The 19,818-nt window shown below is 48.4% G+C and overlaps 6 protein-coding genes across 6 annotated transcripts; 3 read left to right on the top strand and 3 right to left on the bottom strand.

The window, feature by feature from the left end:
• Positions 1–561: 561 nt before the first annotated feature.
• Positions 562–4,720, top strand: LY89DRAFT_633029 (uncharacterized protein). Its single transcript, XM_018211325.1, has 2 exons — positions 562–1,101; positions 1,147–4,720. Exons 1-2 carry the CDS (start codon positions 873–875, stop codon positions 4,326–4,328), a joined length of 3,411 nt encoding a protein of 1,136 aa, XP_018060772.1. The 5' UTR covers positions 562–872; the 3' UTR covers positions 4,329–4,720.
• Positions 4,721–4,852: 132 nt separating this feature from the next.
• LY89DRAFT_790578 (uncharacterized protein) lies at positions 4,853–5,599 on the bottom strand (the record flags this gene model as incomplete). Its single annotated transcript, XM_018223384.1, has 3 exons — positions 4,853–4,956; positions 5,005–5,286; positions 5,338–5,599. 3 exons carry the CDS (start codon positions 5,597–5,599, stop codon positions 4,853–4,855), a joined length of 648 nt encoding a protein of 215 aa, XP_018060771.1.
• A 2,177-nt stretch (positions 5,600–7,776) lies between these two features.
• On the bottom strand, positions 7,777–10,201 carry LY89DRAFT_412240 (uncharacterized protein). Its single transcript, XM_018207337.1, has 6 exons — positions 9,682–10,201; positions 9,071–9,628; positions 8,769–9,009; positions 8,460–8,716; positions 8,143–8,399; positions 7,777–8,093 (listed from the first exon to the last, which is right to left on the bottom strand). Exons 1-6 carry the CDS (start codon positions 10,098–10,100, stop codon positions 7,918–7,920), a joined length of 1,908 nt encoding a protein of 635 aa, XP_018060770.1. The 5' UTR covers positions 10,101–10,201; the 3' UTR covers positions 7,777–7,917.
• A 688-nt stretch (positions 10,202–10,889) lies between these two features.
• Positions 10,890–12,539, bottom strand: LY89DRAFT_790576 (uncharacterized protein). Its single transcript, XM_018223383.1, has 3 exons — positions 12,447–12,539; positions 11,621–12,398; positions 10,890–11,479 (listed from the first exon to the last, which is right to left on the bottom strand). The coding sequence occupies exons 1-3, from the start codon at positions 12,516–12,518 to the stop codon at positions 11,121–11,123; spliced, it is 1,209 nt and encodes a 402-aa protein (XP_018060769.1). The 5' UTR covers positions 12,519–12,539; the 3' UTR covers positions 10,890–11,120.
• A 2,079-nt stretch (positions 12,540–14,618) lies between these two features.
• LY89DRAFT_412204 (uncharacterized protein) lies at positions 14,619–17,093 on the top strand. The gene has a single exon (XM_018207336.1). The coding sequence runs from the start codon at positions 14,835–14,837 to the stop codon at positions 16,746–16,748; it is 1,914 nt and encodes a 637-aa protein (XP_018060768.1). The 5' UTR covers positions 14,619–14,834; the 3' UTR covers positions 16,749–17,093.
• An 873-nt stretch (positions 17,094–17,966) lies between these two features.
• On the top strand, positions 17,967–19,733 carry LY89DRAFT_726597 (uncharacterized protein; the record flags this gene model as incomplete). Its single annotated transcript, XM_018219065.1, has 1 exon — positions 17,967–19,733. The coding sequence occupies one exon, from the start codon at positions 17,967–17,969 to the stop codon at positions 19,731–19,733; it is 1,767 nt and encodes a 588-aa protein (XP_018060767.1).
• Between the last annotated feature and the right edge of the window lie 85 nt (positions 19,734–19,818).

Below are 19,818 nucleotides of genomic sequence, written 5' to 3'. Positions count from 1 at the left end.
ATATACTGCTGTATCACTGGTGATTGATGCGGTCTTGATACCTTCCTCATTCACACATAGTTCCCAATTTATACAATGTCAGAACTGATTATTGCAGTCATCACTATCTCCCATTTCATTCAATAGTCTTTTCCCTCTTTCTGGGCGGTGGTGGTCAGACAAGAGAAGTAAGCCGTTCAGTGCAGGTAAGTAGCCTTGCATGTCAGCCTCGGCACAGTGTCCCAAACAGCGGGAGGCCAATCGCAACGCCGACGACGACGCACATTCAACACTGAAGCTATTGTCCGATCTATCCACGAATATTCGAAGATAATTAATTGTCCCTGCTCTGTCAATTATCTATTCCCATCACATGCATCTTCCTGCATGACTAACCTGACATTATCTTCCCGGCGGTGTTCAGCGGTGAGAGAAGAGGTGAGGCGTGTGAAGATTCCGTATGTCTCATTGGTGGTGTCTTGATTGGATCTGCAGCTCGTGCAGCCATCTCAGCTGCACTCCGCATGCGAGTTTGCCCTCGACTCATGATGGTTGCACCAACAATCCTAGAACTCCGTCACCATTTTTGCCATTATCAGAGTCATGTGTTCAACCTTAAAGATAAGCAACATCCAGTCATACTTGACCAGGAAATTGTGAGGGTATTCCCACTTCTCTTCCTTCCCGTTTATTGTGTTGTGATCGACGGAGCCGAAGATGAGCCAGATCCCGACGTGATTTATTTATTATTTATTGCCGCCTTGTCTCGCACAATGTCTGATCGGAACTTCCACACCAGCCACAACAATTAGGTGCTTGTCAGTCAGGGACAATAGGGCTTTGGGAGGAGGAAGGAACGGTTTTCGATTTTCAATTTCCATTTCTACAACAAAATGTTGTCTTCATTGCTGCGGCCCAAGAAGAATCGCCGACACGTCGAGGAAACTTCTGTTTTCACCACGCCTTACGAACAACGACGACACGCCACTGCAGATTTTACAGAAGATGATGGCGAAGACGAGGAGTCTGATGAGGAAGAGGAGGATGGGGAGGAAGACCTAGATGAGGAAGATGGCGCAGAAGATTCTCCTCTACTGCCCATCTTCTCCGCTGCCCATCTTGGTATGTCGTCGATGCTATTCACAGCCTCGTTGCTAACTTCAGCAGATGCTCTACCTGTCTATAACCTCACGCATGCGATACGATTGATTGTCCTCCCTCGAACCGAAACTACATTGACCTGGGACCAGCTTCGATCGCCCCAGGTCTCTCAATTCCTGGTCAAACCGATGCAGCAGCAGATTCGAACATCACACTTCTCCCGAGCGACGTTATATGCCTTGATGGCCAATTGCTTGCAGTTCCAGAAAGAAAGCCAGGCAAACCCAGGAAATGCTGGCAACAGTAGGACGAGAGCTTTGGTCTGCGAATTGCTTGCAATCAAACTGTTGAAGGAATACAATACACGAGAACTGATCGATGCCTTGTCGTATGATTTTTATCCGCTGCAAGGACTCTCTGCTCCTGTCTCACCCAATGGACAAGTTCGACCTCGACCTGTGGCTGCACGAATATCGACATTGGAAGTGGCTATTAGAGCGTCTGCAAAACGATTCCTTGCACATCCTCTTGTTGTCCAACAACTCGAGGCCATCTGGGCTGGTACTATAGTATTTCATTCAGCAGCAGACAATCTACATCGTCGACAACCTGAGCCGCAGATGCAAGAATACCGAAGACGAAACGAGAGCACACCCTTTTTGACAGTTCCAGGCCAAAATACTGGTTATGGAACGGCCAATCGAGGCCACACATCTCCAGATAAGGAGCCGCCGCCACAATTCTCGACTCAGGTGCGAAGAACCGTCACGCTCTATGATCCACGAGACGCTTCGCTGTTCAAGCTCTCTAGATTACGGGTTCCACGATACAGACAATTCTTCTCGACTTGCTCTCTTGCTATACTTCTTGGCCTTTTCATCGCCGTCCTAAGTCAGCGCTCGACGGGAATTACAACCCTGGAGGTCGTTTTCTGGTTTTGGAGTTTTGGCTTTATGCTGGACGAGGTCGTCGGCTTCAATGAGCAAGGCTTCAGTCTGTACATCATGAGCTTTTGGAATGCTTTCGATCTAGGCATCCTTCTACTTCTCACCATATACTATTGCATGCGTTTATACGGCCTATTTCTTGTTGGAGAAGGGCGGCATGGTTGGAACAGTATGGCGTACGATGTCCTCGCTACTAATGCGATCCTGTTATTCCCACGACTATTCAGTGTGCTGGACCATTATCGATATTTCTCTCAGCTATTGATTGCTTTCCGATTAATGGCCATCGATCTTGTAGCTGTTTTCGTGTTGGTGCTGATTGCTTGCAGCGGATTTTTTGTCGCATTTACGTTGTCATTTGGTGAAGGGCAATACGACGCAGCAGAAGTGGCATATAAAATCTTTCAAATTTTGATGGGATTTACACCCGCTGCATGGGAAGCGTGGGAGACCTACAATGGATTGGGAAGAGCTCTGCTTGTACTATTTCTGTTTATTTGTCACTTCTTGATTGTCACCATTCTGATCACAGTCTTGACTAATTCCTTTATGGCAATCGTGTCAAATGCGGATCAGGAACATCAATTTGTTTTTGCTGTCAACACAATCTCAATGGTCAAGAATGATGCTCTATTCTCATACGTTGCACCGAGCAACATCTTTGCTTGGATGCTGACCCCTTTGAGGTTCTGTCTTCCATTCCGACTATTCGTCAAGACCAATCGGACGATTATCAAGATCAGCCATTTCCCTTTACTCTTCGGTATCTATATCTATGAGAGAATCTTTCTTGCTCGGACCGTCTTTGATCCTGCAGATCTCATCGAGAACAACCCTCGGGGCAGAAGAAGAATTATTTCTTTCCAAGATACCAAGACTGCGCTATTCAGTCCCAATGCTCGACTACGTCAAGAATCAGTCGCTGGCTTTCAGAAAGACAAAGCTTTGGAAGAAGTATTTAGACTCGCACCGAGGCCCGATACTTTGCGAAGCACTCGCAGAAGTATCGAGCGTCGGCAGACTGAGAATGTTGTTAGCAATTGGATGGATCATCATAGTGGTGTAGCAAGTCCACCTCAAGAGCAAGATCGTTCGATTGTTGATCGACTAGAGATGAGGCGGCAGGCTAGAAAAGCTACGATGTTGAGACATCGTGGTATCTCTGGGACAAGATCAGTTGCCAGCGATCCTGCCGAATTCATGTCACATGGTGGCTTCGATCATGGCGATCAGGACAACCCAGCAACCCCTGAAAATGTGGATGATCATTCAGATGAGGATGGCGATGATGAACTGAATACCCACGACGACGATGAAGGGTTTACGCTTGATAAGGCAACAACACATACTCGAAGTCGAGCAACCAGTGCCGATAATACAGGAAGCTACTTCGCGACCCCAACGGCCACCCGCCCTGACACAGTCGTTCCGTCTTCTGTCTCGTCCCGCAAGCAACGATTCGAGTCCAATCTTGTAGTACCGCCGAAATCTCCACCTCGACGCCGAGGACATGGTCGCAACCTATCAAGCAACACCATCCTGTACAATCCGGTTGCAGATCGAAATTCTTCTGCATCGCCACCCAGATCTCGACCTCTGACGGCGAAGCATCACTCGAATGTCAATACGAGAGCTCATACACCTACTGGACATCGGACGCCAAAGAATTCAATTTATGCCCAAACGAAAGCAAGACCGATCATGCCCGCGCGACAGAACTTCCAATCGGTTCCCAATTTTAATTTAGATTCTCAACTGGCCACTGGCAGTAGGACTCGGCAGGTTCGTCACAGGAGATCAAGTTTTGACATGGGAATGTCTGAAATTGGGCTGGAGAACAATGCTCCAGGTATGTTGGGCGGTGTTCCCAGCTCGTTTGCAACTCAACTAGCTATGGCGACCGGTGGGTTGAAAGCATATAATCGAGCTGCAGAGAAGGGTGAGGATACCGACGGCATGATGGGACGGCTGATGCTAGCGCGAATGAAGACTTTGGAGGAAGGATTCGCTGAAGTTGTCAAGGAATTCAGAGGCATGAGGACAGCAGGCAACAGCTCTGTGGAAAACGACCCTCCATCGATAAAAGGCAAAGGCAAGGAGAAGGAGAAATCTCGTCGGAAGCCAAAGAATATCGGAATGGCGAGGACGACAAGTGAGGTTGATTTCGCCAAGATGGATAGGAATATTGAGAAACTAGGTCAGAAAGAAGAGGTGCTGATGGGAGAAGATGTTTTGACTGATAGAGATACCCCGGAAGGCGACATAATTCGACGATATATCTCCAAAGGGAGCTCATTGTAATTCAGGTTTTGGTGTGGGAGTTGAGGTACATAGATCTGGGATCGGTATTTAGTTGCTATTGCTTGTTTGAATATACCCCGTTCGTTCGCTTGACGAACTTTCTTGGAGTTTTCAAGGACCAGCACAGTTTTGTTCGGGGTTTGGGTGTATTCTTTTATGTTGCATGGGCCCGTGAAGATTAGCAAGGTTCTGGTTAACAAGGTTCTGGTCAACAAGCGAATTTTGATTTGGGATTTCGATCTACAGATGACCAATCAAGTGTTGGTTGTCTACCTAGTGACCAACTTGGGTCTTTTGTCGCGCCTTTACCTGATAAAGCAGAAGGTTCTGGACAACAGTGATACACCACCGGCAAGACGGAGCCATATCACGCGGCATCAATAGTTTGGGACCACCAATGAAGTCATCAATGCGCGAGAAACAAAACGCTTTTCCTTATTATGTACTGTACACACGTGAAGTAATCCATAGTCATCGAGTCCCGTTACCAAATGAGTGTCCACACGCTCCGAGAAAAGTACCCCTCACAAAAGATCAAAAATAGAATTCACCATCCCCTGAACCGTCAACGGGCTAGAACACCAAGTGTGGCAAGTTCCATCATCCTCACAGTCCTGGTTATTAGCATCTACCTCGCATTAGCCACCATATTCTCCTTCATCTCAACGAAACTCACCATAAGCACACCAATGATCCTTCCCCTTCCCACAATATGGCTGCTGCAGAACGGGACAAGAAGGCTTTGGCTTAGCAGGATAATGACACTTCTGGTCCTGGTCCTTCCAATACATGGGTTTCGGGCACACGCATTGCTTCTGGTCTGGACAGTACTTTTGCTTATCTTTGCAGACTGGTGGGTTGGGTGGGTACATCTGGCCCATCTTTGGCGGCTCTTGACCTTTGACGCAGCACCAGGCGGAGTTGTAGCCGTTGTCCTCGCAGTAGTCGTTATTCTTATCTTGGGGGCTGTTAGTTTCTTATTCCGACGAGTGAGAGGGGGGAGATGTACCGTATGGGCACCATTGGTTCTGGGATTTGGAGCAGTATGGGTTTTGTCCTTGAGGGCATTGGGGTTGTGGCATGGGAGGATGGCAGCATTTTTGCTTGCCCTGGTCCCAGGACTTGTCTGGGGTGCATTCGCACTGTTTGTCGGCGTCGTTCCAGACCCGTTCGCCTGAGCAGCTAGGAGCGCTGTTTCTGGATTCCATGCTCGGATGAGCTGAAATGCCCAGAGCCAAGATGGCGAGAGTGAGGATGGATGTGAGCTGCATTTTGAAGTTGTTGATTATGATTATCTTGAAAGTTTGAATTGTTGGTGATGGGAAAGAACATTTGAGCAGGAGTTCAAGGTGCTTTTATAGACTCAGGCTGCTCGATATCGGAGATCATGAAGGTCATCTTCAGCGCTTCAGACATTCTCAACGACGTCTACGGCGCGGAAAGATGATTGCCAAACTGCTGATCGACAACAAAGAGTGCAGATACGAAGTGCCAACTCTGTTGATCTTCAAAAGTGCATATACTTTCGACCATCTCAAATGTTTTCTTTGGCTTCTGGGCGGGATCAGATCGCCATACTTTATTGTCTTTGGCAACAGCAGATTGGATCGCGAATATAGACTATGCATATATGAGTGAGTTATGATGAGCCTCAACCTCTCATTGCTGCTGTTCTGACGGGCCATTGTTGGAAAGTGCTGACTGACGGAAGGCCATAGGCGTGAAGCATTCCACGCACCAACAAGGTTATGCCAATGACTTTTCATCACAGAATAATCAGGCCACAGCAATTTTCGCTCGAGAAACCCGTGATTTCCGATGCTGCACAGAATCAACGATGAAATAAGCATAAGCTTAAAAGTGAAGCTAATGCTTACCCCACATTCAGCCCCAAGCCTTCCTTACCTAAAATATATCCATTCAGCATCGTCCACAACACACCAATCCAAAACTCTATGATGCGGTGCGAGTACCTCTTTCGTATGTCAAGGAGATTTAAGTCCAATTGAGATCTTGGAAGATGACAATTCGGGAATGTCAGACTATTCCGGGAACTTTGTGGACCGTCTTGGGACAACTCATCCAGCCGCAGAAGAGGGGAAGGTATGCACCTTGGGAAGTTAAAGAGTTTGCTAAGTATAGAGAAAGTTCGTTGTACGTTGAATCTCCATCCAGAGTTGCATTCGCTTCTGAAGATGCTCCTTGGCAGATGGGATCACCACTGGGATCATCCACCCCGCATTTCCACATTTGCGCCAAACCTTCTTGGCTTGCTCGGGGAGTTTCCATACTTTCTGGGCAGGATCATTGGGTCTACCTTAATGTGTGTTGGACCTCTCATGTCTCGTTGTTCTACGACGATCAAAATGCTTTTGGACAAGGTGCAACTTGACAGCTTGTGATCGTCAGGTAGTTTCGAGCTGGGGTCTTGGTTTATTCGGGATGGTGTCAGTAGAGGATGTCTTCGACTCCTGAACAAATGATCTTGCTCCATGCTGTGAAGATGGTACGGAAGTACAAGAATGGGATGTGGTAGAAAAGAGCGATGTGACCTCGACATCGTCATTTCGGGGTTCGAGCGGGTTGGCGATTTCTCCAAAAGGCTCAATTAGATAAAACTTTAGATGATCATTCACCTTCGATCATAGAGCCTCCACCTTAACTTGGTAGAACTCAGCTTGTAGACATCCGGGCTTTGAGGCACATTCAGCTCAGCCCAGTCTGTGGAGGACCTATTCAATGCAAGGCATCTCCTGGATCCGAACATCTTAAGTCAGGAAATCACATGTATTTCCATTTCCTATGACTAACAGAAATTTACCATTTGTCAAATGGTGAGAATGATGAGAGACGAAAAGCAACGGAGCTCGCAGAGAGCATGCAGAGTTGAGTGGACCAGGGCTTATCTTGCCAGATCTGGTTTGGAATTCGTGACCGGATGGGACGGTCCCGATTCAATCAGCTTAAGACTGACTTCAGTATGTACCTTTGCGGCTCCTTGGGCACCCAGTGCTTATGGGCCGCTATGGATGTTGTGAAGAGAGTGATTGATGATTTGCAGACTCGGCACGCTCGGCAGGGAAGAATACCAAATCAAGATTGGATACAAAGCCTGAGCGATTTTCAAACTTTCCCTCCTCGGAGATCTCAGCCTCTCAATGAAAGAGTGGATGCAGTCTTGCTGGTAAAGGTGAAAAAGTTTCGTCCTCCAACGCAGCTGTCTGTTCATGTCCGACCAGCCACGCGTGGACCATGTCCATACAACAACACCTTGGATCAAACTATGAATCATCCTATATCTGTCTAATTTCCTCGTCATCCTCGAGCACTCTGACCAAAATGCAACATGCAAAACCCAGATAGGCGCATTCTGCAGTCAAGTATTTTAAGCGAGGCTCCCCTGAATCGCAAATATACATTTACTTCAACAAATGATCAACATGAGTCAATGGGTAGTACAACCCGGCACTCCTAAGCAATCCTCGCACTCGATTTTCGGAATTTGTCTTCGTTGTATCTCTGCGGTTCTTCTCACCAAAGGCCGGATATAAGTGGCTCTGAAGATGTATCCGTAATGCATATGCATCTGTTATTGAAACTTTCTTGCTCGTACAGTCCATCCATCGACATGACGGATTGCTGGTATTGATTGAAGTGTGTTTGTCGTAGATATGAAGCTCCAAGTTCCACACATTTCCAAAGCCATTTGCTTTGCAGGCAGCCCACTTGCAATGTAAAGCAAGCGCGTTGTTAGATATGCCTGCTCTTTTGTGTCAACGAGCAAATTCGATACAGGCCCCGCCTTGACGCTTACCTAGGTTGGGCTTGTGTTCATCACTTGCGAATCGTATGCTCAGACGCTTGAAGTATTTAATGTCCCTCTCTTCAAGCATCTCATCTTCATATCTATCAGGGCCGAAGCCTAGAACGGCTAGGTCTTGGTAGAATCTGTGGTACTTCAGAGGTCTCTTTTGTTGACTTGAGTGAAGGTTGCTTGACTGGTCTTCGCAGAGATCTCGTTTTGGTCGGCTTTCGGCATTTCTTGAATAGACTATCAATCCACACGAAGTGCTATGCCAGAAAGCTATCAGAATCTTTCAAGATGCGAAAACCTCAAGGGAATAAGCTTACCAGCCGTAGGGACCCTCATCTTCTATGTGAGTCTTGACGCTCTTACACTTTGGGCATTCTGCCCTATTAAATTTGGCATGCGATAGGATGATGTTCATGGCGATTCCAATTCCTGGGTGGACGTGATTGCTCCAAGTATCTTTGGTGATAATTTCTCCGTCTTTTGATCCAGTTCCAACCAAGTAGTATCTTCGTCGGAAAACGTAGCGCCCTGTAGGAGTATTTCTATAAGTTTCCTCCAACATGGTGACGAAAGTCTTTTGTAAATTAGCACAAAAGCATGAAATCCGAATGTCTTCTTCCACTCACTCTATAATGTTGAAAATCAATGTAAGGAAGCAAGCGTGAGGTGCCTGTGGCGTCAAGAAAGTGAATGCTATCGGCCCTAGATATGCTGAACGGAGATCGAGGAATTGCTAGCTTCAAGTTTATGAACAGCGCAGTTGACCAAGGATTGACAACTCCTATTGCATTGAGAGGGTTCATTGCTGATAAGAGCCCCACCTGATGGCACGTATTTTTCGTGACGTTGCAAGTCATCCTGTAAAGTCTACGGACTCGATGTTAGCTGCGTTTGCTCGCTAGCTAGAAAGAAGATGCCAAGTACTTGCCTTCTGAAGATTTCTTGACCTAATAAACCCGCTTGGTTCATCAAGTTACTCGACATGGCTCTCAGCGAGGTACCACGCTCTTCATTACACTCAACCTTTTCCGCAAGACTCTCGACCTTTTCCGCAAGGCACTTGATTTCGTTTCGCAATTCGACCTGCATGTCAAGAATATTGCACAGCTCCAGGAAGGATTTGTTGGCGATGACTCCAAGATGTTCCAAGGATATCCTAGTTTGATTGACATGGAAAGAGGCCGTTGGGTTGGTCTCGGTATCAAGATTACACCGAGATCGATCTGCTTTTGAAACCTCCACTGAGGTATTCTCCAGTCCTGCTAGCGCGTTTAATATGTCCTTGGATAGCCTGATTTGCTCGTCAAGCTTTTCGATGAACGTGGCCGATGTAAGGGCCGCTGTCGCATTTTGATTGTGAAGCAATGAATTGCTGCTAATCTGTGAGGTGTGGATTTTATTGCAGATTGACAATAGTTGCGTTGAGTTGCTTGACAGCATATCATGGTCGACTTTCCTCGAGACTTCATATGTAGCCAAGTAATCACTGCGAGGAAGTTAGTAAATGGCCCTATTCCCCCGGTTTAGGCCTATACTCACAATTGTAAAAGTTGCCAGAGCATATCGATAATTTGAAGATGGAACGACAGCTTTGATTTTAAGGCTTTCACCGTAGATGATTCGACGAAATGCCACTGAAGCTTCCGCAGTACTCCATCTCTCCGTTTCGATCTATGTCCAAGAGCTTCATTATACTTTTCGGTGCTGCTCACAAAACATCTGATGGTCGCCTCCAGCTCACTCGCTTGGGTGTGGATAAGGCGGAAGTATGATGTGTTTGTCTCTGTCGGCGTGATCCTCTGTATGCTACGCAGTATCTGTTCGAGACTATTCATCTCTTGAATGGTTTGCTGATATTCAGATGATGCGCCTCCGTCCTCTTTTAGAGCGGAGAGAGCGTCGACCACAAAATTGATTCCTTGGATCAGGTCGTTGAGCGAGTAGCCTGGTACCGCCATTGTAACGGTAAATTGATTGCCGTTGCCGGCTCAATCTTCAAATCAAATAGATCCGCTTGTGAGTCGTAATCTATGCTCTGTACACTTATCATTGAACTTGAGCGAAATTGTATTGAACGTAGTGTAGAGAAGCTAGGGCCCGTCGAGACGAGGTGCGGGGCCCGGGGGAGTGCTGATGTTTTGAACATTCGATTACCGGTCGTCATTTCGCATGGCAAGGCTCTCTGGGCGCTCTCAAGCATACAGCCAATCCGACGGCAACAGGTTTCTTGATAGATAACACGAGGCTCGCTCGAAAGTCCGTCCTGGCCAATAGCCCTCCCCCTACCTCTAGTGATCTGAGAATCGTGATATATACATTGATATTCTTGACATGATGATGAAATGGGATAACCCACCAGAAAGACGTAGATGCTCCTCCAGGGAAGACATGCTGAGTTTATGCTTGACTAGATTTATACAAAATGAAGCAGATATCATGCAATCAAAAATAGAAGACTTGATCAATGCACGTGACTAGCCTTGCAGACCTCCTACTTCCAGGTTGGTGGCTGCATGGGCAACAAGCTACTTGCTTCTTCCATGGAAGTAGGGTTCGTTCAGATACAGTGTCGAAAATGTATGTTTTATTTATTGATTAAGAGAAAGCTAATTGTGGTGTTCCTATGGATTAGTGTGTTCGCTTCGGTGGGCAGGGCATGGCTCACGTGAGGTTTTTGCTTGAGAGATATTGAGAATTGGGGCTTGAAGGTATTGGGATACGTATCGATTTATGCATGTTTGACCAAATTTTTAGACTCACGGCGGATCTCGATGTCTCGGGGACGAAGGATAATCAATCTATCACGTGCATATCCTCACTGCCTTCCACTGCCATGCGCTATCCTCCCCCTCTCCTACCTAACTTTAAAACCTTGCCTCAACCCCCTCTTCCCAAACCTTCTCTGCCCGCTATCCGAAAGCAAGTTCTCATCAGTTCCAGGCCACCACGACGTCACAATCCACAACCGAAACCAAACATTACTTCCTTCTTCTGCTCCCAAAATGCATCTCATCTAGCCTCGCCAACCTTTGTTGCACATCGACACCATGGGCTTCCGAAAGTGCGTCACTTTGAAAAAGAAAAGATGATGCTTGAATCTCGGAGGTGTTGATAAAAGGCTTTCGGATGTGTCGGGGAGCTTGGAGCGGGATTGGGAGTGGAGCTTTGAGAGTTGTGGTGATGGGGTAGGTCAAGTGTGAGTACCGAGATGCCGAGATCTTGACTAGGAGAAATAATGGATTGTGAGGACTCTCAGATGAAGAGTTATTGAAACGAGTTCTGATACTGTCGGCTGTGCAAACTGCGCATATGATTTCACGACCTGGAATAGCCTTCACTTTGTATGAAGAGCAATGTATTTTGAAAAGTTCAAGTATTATACATTTTTCATGAATGATATCGCCGTGAAAGCATCTCTATGTACAAATTACAATAACCAATCCTCGCACTTAGGACATGAATCCAGCTTTTCCGTCACCATCAGCATCCTTCTTTGGGTTCAACTTATCCATCATGCTTGGCTTAGTCTTGGTTCCAGTGGAATCATAACCAGAGGTACCTGATGTACCAGTTGTTGAGCTTCCCAATCCTGATCCAGTAGTACCAGTCGTGCCTGTAGATCCGAGGTGGTTACCAGAGTGGTGACCCGATCTTGTGGTATCATTCTCAGTCAAAGAAGTAGTGCCACGAGCACCGGCACCTCCCAAGGTACCGCCAACAGATCTCGGCTCACCTCCGAAAGCATCGGTGCGCTCCTCACGACCAGTGAGAGATCCACCTTGCTTGTTGAACTCGGCCATGCTCACAGGTGGCAGAGAGGTAGCAGTGTGGTGCTTGGCCTCGTTCTGGTGAACTTCGTGGATGGGAACGGTGGTGTGGACGACGGATGGCTGAACGGTCTCCTTTTGGACGACGGGTTGAATGTTCTCGTGCACGTGGTGGTGAACGTGTTCACCTGCAACAGATGGGGCGGCAGCGCTGGTGTGTTGTGTCTCACCGACCTCGCGGGTGTTCTTGAATTGGGCTGCCTCGGCTGCGAGGCGGTCCTTGACGTGAGAGTCGTTACCGTGCTTGATGTTGCGGTGCTCGACGCCGCCCATTTGGTGGGTGTGTTGTTCTGGGAGGACTTCCTTGTGCAAGATGGGTTGGACGGAGGTGTGATGGTGATCTTGGTGGACCTCACGGTCTACTGCGGTGGTGACATTTTCGTGTCTGGTGGGAGTGACGTGTTCTTGCTGAACGGCTGGGTTGACGGTCTGTTCGGTGTTAGGAATTGAAGTTGCAGTGTTGCGTGAAGGACTTACCTCGTGGACAGTAGTATCATGCTTTCCATCCTTAGAGAGGAAGTTGCCAACGGCTGCCTTTGCTTTCTCCATTTTGATTGATGTTGTGTTTGTTTGGTGATAGATAACGGTTTGAGGGGTATAGAATGGTATGAGAAACAAAATGGAAGTGCTTGAGCTGCGAAGCATAATATACATAGTAACTGAACTCTTAACAGTTACGTAGCTAGCAAGACCCCTCATGCGGCGGGATATCCGAGGAGCTACATCATCAATGACGGTCGTCGTCGAAGCCCTGCATACAGTAGTGCTATGTTAGTTTCCGTTGATGAGAACGACAGAGGTTAAAATGTGTGGCTGTGCATATTGATAGTAAGGAAGCATGTGGAGAAAGAAGATGGTTGGGTGGATCGGATGATGTCGAAGAGCCTCGCTTGAAGCAAGCTCGACATCTAGATCAACATCGACTTGGATGAAGGCTTCAGCTTGACAGGCATTTCTGCGACGGACAGACCGATGTCAACCTTCTCCACCAGACTTGGAATCCCATATACCGGATATCTGGTTGTCCGGGAAGCAGGGTCTCTTGAAAGCTTGGAATTTTCGAATGACTTGCATGACTGGCGTAAAGCTATGATGCGAAGGCCTTCTCACTAAAATCGGTAACCAATCATTGGGAGGATGTAAACCAGGCTCAATATAATACCTTGAAAGTATAGACAAGATCATCGCGAGGATTTAAACGAGATGGATTAAGCTTGCTGTTTTGAGCCTGAGCTTAAAACTTTTTGGGCCCTGGAAAGAGCTTGATTCAGCTTGCTGCAGGATCCCAACTTCCCGCCTGGGGAATGAATCCAGAAGCAACAGAAAATCGATCATGCGAGATTAGATTTCGATGTTGACATTTCGATCCCGGTGTCGAAATTGCCACCAGAGATAAGACTGCATCATGGCTTCCCGTCTGCGGGACAGGCATCTCCGCTGCACGGCAAGTAAAGCCCAGACTTCCGCAGGAACGTCTTCCGTTATGTTGATAGCTCACATGTCCACGTAGCACCCAGGCTGAAACGAGTTTGATGTAGATAAATAGCAGGAAATCAAGAAATCTGATGAAGGGACGCCACATTCGTAGCTATGGACTTTCCTTTTCCTTCTTCCTTCTGATGGATCCCGTCTCTGAGATCTCGGGCCAACGGTGATGACGCTGGTCACGGCGTTTACTTGAATGGTTGATAAATCGTTGGATATGGTTAAACGTGAATAAATCTCGATGAGTTGTAAAGTTAATGCGTACGTCAGAAGAACGGTCGTCGATGCATGAAGCCGCACTAAAGACTTTAGACAGCTTGAGCAGTGGCAGCCATTTGCCTCAACCCCGCTCTACTTGGAGCGGGAGACAAGTCTAAGCCGGAAGCAGATAAATGCATCTGTGCAGCCAATGACTGTACATGTTGTTCAAGCCGTCTCAAATGATCTAGATCTAAAGAATTTCGAAGAGCCAAGACGCTCCGAGGAAGAGCAACCGAGGTGTGAAAGCAAAATAGGATAGGTATGAAAAGATTCGAGCCTCATTGCCTACCTAAGAAGTGAGGCAAGCAGAGGGGTATTCTAGACTCAGCAGAGGAGCTGATGGAGGCCTCTGTCAATGCACATGCTGTACAATAAGGAGTGAATCGACGATGGAGCTTACTACAGCTCTCTGTGAATGAGACAATAGCCCACTGCATACTTCGTAAATCTGCTGGGGTTCTGCTGCGTTATCAGGAATTTTCCTGGGCCGAAGCCAATAGTCGAGAGGGACAATCCCGAGATATGAAGGTCACCCCTGAGTGCAGCAGCTCGCTTTGGAGCTGGTCCCTGCTGCGAAACCACCGCACAAGGACACGCCGCCCGTGATGCTATCACCGAAACGAGGAAGTGAAAACTCAACCGTCATTTTTATTGTAATGTGATTGCTGCAACTGCACTGCACTGCACTGCACTTTGCACCTGCGTCTCTACGGCCCCTCCAATCCATACCCGACATGGACGAAATGGCGGTGGATGGACACGGCTAGCAAACACGCAACAAACACTTGAGCTGAAAGGGGTAAATTCAGCTTCCGCTTTGCCTGTCACAGACGAAAATCCCCTGGCGAGGACGACGCCGTCGAGGGCACCAGAACCGGAACGAACATTAAATCTCTTCTCTGTTGTTCCTTCGCGTGCAACGAACAACATAATTCCGTCCATCCCATCTCCATCGCCCTCGTCACAACAACATGACCATGCCATCATAAAAATCTCCGACATCTGCGTCGTGGATCCCCAGCGAATTGCAGGCATCTCGTGGATCCCCCGCGCTCGCCTGCCCGGCTGACGGCTGGGGTTTGTCTTACCCTGGGTGCGATACTGGCCATTGCGGTCGCGATGTCGCGACTCAGAAATTTGTTCTTTGGCAAGTCCAACGGCAATTCCAACATTAGAGGTCAATCCTACGATGCTGCTGTTGCCAGAGATCCGCCAGTCAAGGGATCATATCCGGTTGCAGGCAATGGTCCCAATGTCCTGGAGGAGATTCAGCGTTCCAGGGCAAAGAGGGACACTCGGAGACAATCAGCTGTTGCAGCAGCTCCAAATGTCCCACGATATCGCGAAGATCCTATCGAAAGACCACGAACCGCGCCAAATGATGGCCATCGAAGGGGACTTGGAAGCGTGAACAGCAATGGCAGTGCAAACGTGAACGGCAATAGCAATGGAAGGACACGATCAGGTTTCTCTATGAAATCCCCGCCCAGCTTCTTCAGCAGCTCTAGCAGACGAAACTCTCTCCGCAACAGCACCGTCGAACCTCCTCCTACTCCTCCGGTACCAAATCCTTCAGTAAGAAGCACGACTCCCAAGCCTCCGCGCGAGGTGCAGACATATCAGCCCCGGAAAGGCGTAGAGGCAGAACAGTACAATGATGCATTCGTCCCTCCATTTGCACGTCACAATAGAAGTGATTCGCATGCATCACATAAATCACATGTGGATCTGCTGGAAGCACATTCGAATATTAGACCCTCTCGAGAAACTTCACAGCACCGCACAAAGGCATCAGGGGTGAGGAATTATGGCGAGGATGTGGCCGATCGTAATATAGCTGGTTCCAAATCCAAAGAGCGGGAACCCCGATTGGTCCTGAACTCCCCAGAGTTCAGTTACCTGAGAACGGTATATTCCCCCAAGAAGAGGTCTGGCCTGGGAGGGTCAGATGGCAGCCATTCGAGGACTTCCTCCGCTTTAGGCCACGTTCTAGGCCATGATGATGTTGGCCCCAGTGACGACATTCAGCCTCATACTCGCCCCCTTCGTCACGCAAAAGCTGCCTCTGTTCGATCTACTGCTACGGCTACTGCATCAAGACCCGGCGTGCCGTACCCTCTACGAACCGACTCGCCATCAGTATATTCCTATTCCACTAATGGTGGTCGTGACGATGATCGTTCCACAAATGGGGATCTCGCCCACAATCGAAGTGGAAGAGCATTATCACCCTTGTCTGCATCTTCTATACAAGACTCGAGTATGCATGAAACCCTTCGCCGACCAGGTGCTACTCCTGATCGAGGACGACGAACGCTGAGAGAACCACCTCCTGTTGTTCCTTCCCCTAAACAGTCTGGTCTTTCGAAAGTCTTCAAGCCATCCGCTGCCGCACCTCGAATTGCTTCTGTGCCAGAAAACGTGCAACCTGCTGCTGTACCATCTAGGACATTGAAGGAGCCTCCACCAGTGGCAACTCCTGAGGAGTTACCAAGAGCCACTCAGCCAACTCACTTGAGACAAAAATCCAACTCCAGTGCCAAACAAAGACGGAGGACCATGTCTTCGGCAAGTCAGACCACGACCACTACGAACGGACACGCCTCCAAGGGGAGCTACTCTGCCTTTCCCAGTTCTTCGGATCGTTCTTCGACCAGATCACCAACGAGCGCGACCAACAAACGAGCAGGAATGCTGATTGAGGAGCGAAGTGAACCGATCAGTCTGGAAGGAGTAGTTGACTTGAGCAATACGGTGGACACGGATGTCACCACTAAGACATTACCTGGTACATATCCACCTCCTATTCCTACCATATCTATTCATCGACCCCGACCCAACATATCACGTCCCTTGTCCACCTCACGCATGTCAGTGCGTTCTGGGCATTCATCACAATACACAGCACCTGTCCTTTCTCCGCTTCATGTTTCCCCACATGATATTATGCAGCCACCATCATTCCCACCAGAAAATTGGCCTCTTATCCCAGATTCAGAGACTGGTAATTCGGCTGCTAATATGCGTCAATAGCCGTGACCCACGAATATGTTACTCCAACTCGACACGAGATTCGCGAAGAAAGAATCACCCGAGAGATCCATACGCACGATGTTTACCACCGCATACTCCCTGTAATCGAGACCGAGATCCTTCCAACGAAGCACTACGTTCCGTCCGATGATGGGAAAGCATTGATTGAGATACCAGAGAACGAACTGTATAAGTATACCAAACATACAATCACAGGAAAGTCAAATGGAGACTGGAATGTCGTCAAAGATGGGAGGCCAAGGACACAATCTCTCTCCCAATCAATCTATTCTCACACAAATATCGACGAGGATGATGGTGCTGATGGTCCGGTAGTTGGTTTGGCACGAGGGGAGCCCAAGACAAGATCAAGAGCAGGTTCACGGGCATCAGTTAGCTCTCGATCAAAGAACATCCTCGAGCCTGTACTTTCTAGCAAGAAAGAGTACACGACCAAGGAAGGTTATCCCAAGACAGAATATGTATGGCGTCACCCTCCTGTCTTTGAGGATGTTCACGGCAGGACACAGCCTGTGTATATCGGCGCTGGACTAGGTGATTTGAGCTCTCCAATTGAGGCGTACGAAAGTGATGAAGACCCTGCAGGTGCTGCGTTCGGTGCTGAGAGACCAGCCGCCAAAGGTGAAGAAGGTCTACTATTCCGAGAAAGTGGTTACGGATCTGAAGGCATGTTGCCCGGCCTCGGTCAGAGAGCACCGGTGGCAGGCTATCAGAGATCGAATGAAGATGTGGTGGGAGACTTTGGCGAAAGGATAAACTATGGCAAGGTTTTGAATCACGATGAACAGATGGCAAGGAGCGAGGGCGAGGCTACCAAAGCATTGAGACGAATGAAAGAGCGGAGAAGAAGCAGCGTAGCTAGTGCTGCCAGCAAAGGAAAGGGCAAGGCTGTCGACATGGATGGAGTTGAGGATGGTATGAATCGAATGAGTGTTAGATGATCTAGTGATCGACTTGCTATTTTTGTCAGCGTCGGTGTCTGCGGTTTCTTGAAAATTTCTTGAGCAAAAATTTCTTGATTATACTTATCTTCTCTGGTGGATTAGACTGTATATATGTATACCAACACAGAGGCACTCATATTTTGTAGATGTAAACCAAGTCAACAGAATTGGTATGGAATGTATCTTTGTCACGTGATTTTCGTGATTTTGAAGAACGTTGTTCTTGATCTTTGCTTAATTGTGAATCTGATCCATGCTTCCTGCTCTTCAAACTTATTCGAAGCCGAGTCTTGTCGAAAGAAATCTGGCCCGGGAAAGTGTTTTCCTTCCGCCAGATACCAAATCTCGCGATCTTTCAACCTCACCTCACCAAAACAACAACACAACGCACGGCACAACGCAACACCGCGCAATGGGTCAAACTCTCGCGCGTCTACCATTGACGGCGCGTAATCCGGAGTCTGACGTCGCTGAAGATGTCTCCAGCGGTGGATTAGGGCAAAGTATACAGCCAGAGCTTTCGCAGCAAGAGCAGCTGGCAGTGAAGGCCCTGGCAGCAGAGCAAGGTGAAACGAAACCACCGGAATCTCCAATCGCAGATCCAGCCTCAGCTTCACTCTCCGAGCCTGCAGAGGTGCGCGACGAGGCATCAGCCTTTGTATCACCATCCACTTCCGCGTCTCTCGGAGACGCGAAGGTCATCGTCGAGGAGCAGGAAGATGATGCAGCTTTCGAAGCTGCGAGAATGTTGTTCAGAGGTTGGTACCAGGAGAATTTTGGGGGTCTTGCTCCAGCTGCTTTTGTTCCTTCATCGCTGATGTCTGGGCGTGTTGATGGTTCGAGAGTGGACGGAGATGGTGGGTTTCTTACCATGAGAACATCTCCTACTCCTGATATCGTGGAGAGATTGGCTGAGATGTGGAATCTTAAGCCTGAGAAGAGGGAAGAGAGTGTTGATTCACGAGTATCTCAGGTTCCAGATATCCCGGTTGCTATTACGGAGAGCATTTTCATGTCGGAGGATGAGGAAGACTACAACACTCGAGTCTCATCGCCACGTGCTATTCCAGATGTCCTGGGTTCGCCTGAACAAGTTCGAGGAGATTCGAAGAGCAGAAGCCAAGAGCGGACGGCCAGAGAAGATGCGGTTCAAGAAGGATCAGACTTTGAGTGTGCCTCCCCAGATCTCGCTTCCCAACCAAACGGATCACTACATCAGGAATCTACAATGCAACGTCTGCGCACCTCCTTGATATCCTCGCTCGAGTCCCGGCTCGCTGAGATGGAAGCCGGGGGTGATCTCAAAGACGCCTACCGAAGCTCCGTCACATTGGCAAATTTAATCACAACCTACGAGTTGCACGAAGAGCTTATGTGGCGCCGTGCTTCCCGTCGCAAACCATCGTATTGGGAGAGGTCACCTTCTCACGATCAGAGACGTCGTAGTAGATCTCCTGATAGAGGATCCGAGCATCATGGACGCGTACATCCTGACAGGCTTGGTCATCTTTCTCTCGAACGCTCACCAAGTCCTGACAAGACTCCGGTTCTTAAGAGTCAGGCCCTTTGCGCGACCTCATCGAATCGTATACATCCGAACAGGATTCGGAATCTCAACGGCCAAGCAGCCCCATCCGGACCATCATCATTCAAACTTGTACATCCCGATAGGATCGGCCGTCTCGGACGCTCACCTAGTCCTGATAGGAATCCGGGTCCTAAGAGTCAAGCTCCTCGTGCAACTTCGTCGAATTGTGTACCCGTTGATAGAATGCGGGATTCCAGGAGTCGAACCCCTCGAGGACCCTTGTCTTATCATCGACACCCTGACTATGCTCGTCAAGAGTACTCCGCTTTGCAATACGACGAGGAACCTCGCTTTAAAGGAGGTGTCTCTTATGATATACAGAGTCCTGGTAGAGCAGGAGGTTATACAAAAGAGAAGGGCTCTGGTGTTTGGCGAGGTGGAAGTGATGGAAGTGGTCAGTATGCACGGCGAGAAGGTCAGCGTGGAGCATGATAAGTGGTGGAAGACTTGTCGCCGTGAAGAAGAAGAGCAATTGCTGTGGTGTCTGTTGGAGGGGTGGTTGCTCTTTGTATGGGTG

Source organism: Mollisia scopiformis (assembly GCF_001500285.1).
Source record: "Mollisia scopiformis unplaced genomic scaffold LY89scaffold_44, whole genome shotgun sequence".
Classification (NCBI taxonomy): domain Eukaryota; kingdom Fungi; phylum Ascomycota; class Leotiomycetes; order Helotiales; family Mollisiaceae; genus Mollisia; species Mollisia scopiformis.
This window is presented reverse-complemented; position numbering and strand designations above follow the sequence as displayed.

Excerpts from the sequence above, each read along its gene's own strand:
- LY89DRAFT_412240 (XM_018207337.1), bottom strand. The coding sequence starts at position 10,100 with ATGGCGGTACCAGGCTACTCGCTCAACGACCTGATCCAAGGAATCAAT. Across the intron at positions 9,629-9,681 it reads CTCTGGCAACTTTTACAATT|TGATTACTTGGCTACATATG; the intron begins GTGAGTATAGGC and ends ACTTCCTCGCAG. Across the intron at positions 8,094-8,142 it reads TGAACACAAGCCCAACCTAG|AGCAGGCATATCTAACAACG; the intron begins GTAAGCGTCAAG and ends TTGACACAAAAG.
- LY89DRAFT_790576 (XM_018223383.1), bottom strand. The coding sequence starts at position 12,518 with ATGGAGAAAGCAAAGGCAGCCGTTGGCAACTTCCTCTCTAAGGATGGA. Across the intron at positions 12,399-12,446 it reads ATGATACTACTGTCCACGAG|ACCGTCAACCCAGCCGTTCA; the intron begins GTAAGTCCTTCA and ends AACACCGAACAG. Across the intron at positions 11,480-11,620 it reads CCCAAAGAAGGATGCTGATG|TGAAGGCTATTCCAGGTCGT; the intron begins GTGACGGAAAAG and ends CTTCATACAAAG.
- LY89DRAFT_412204 (XM_018207336.1), top strand. The coding sequence starts at position 14,835 with ATGTCGCGACTCAGAAATTTGTTCTTTGGCAAGTCCAACGGCAATTCC.
- LY89DRAFT_633029 (XM_018211325.1), top strand. The coding sequence starts at position 873 with ATGTTGTCTTCATTGCTGCGGCCCAAGAAGAATCGCCGACACGTCGAG. Across the intron at positions 1,102-1,146 it reads CTTCTCCGCTGCCCATCTTG|ATGCTCTACCTGTCTATAAC; the intron begins GTATGTCGTCGA and ends TAACTTCAGCAG.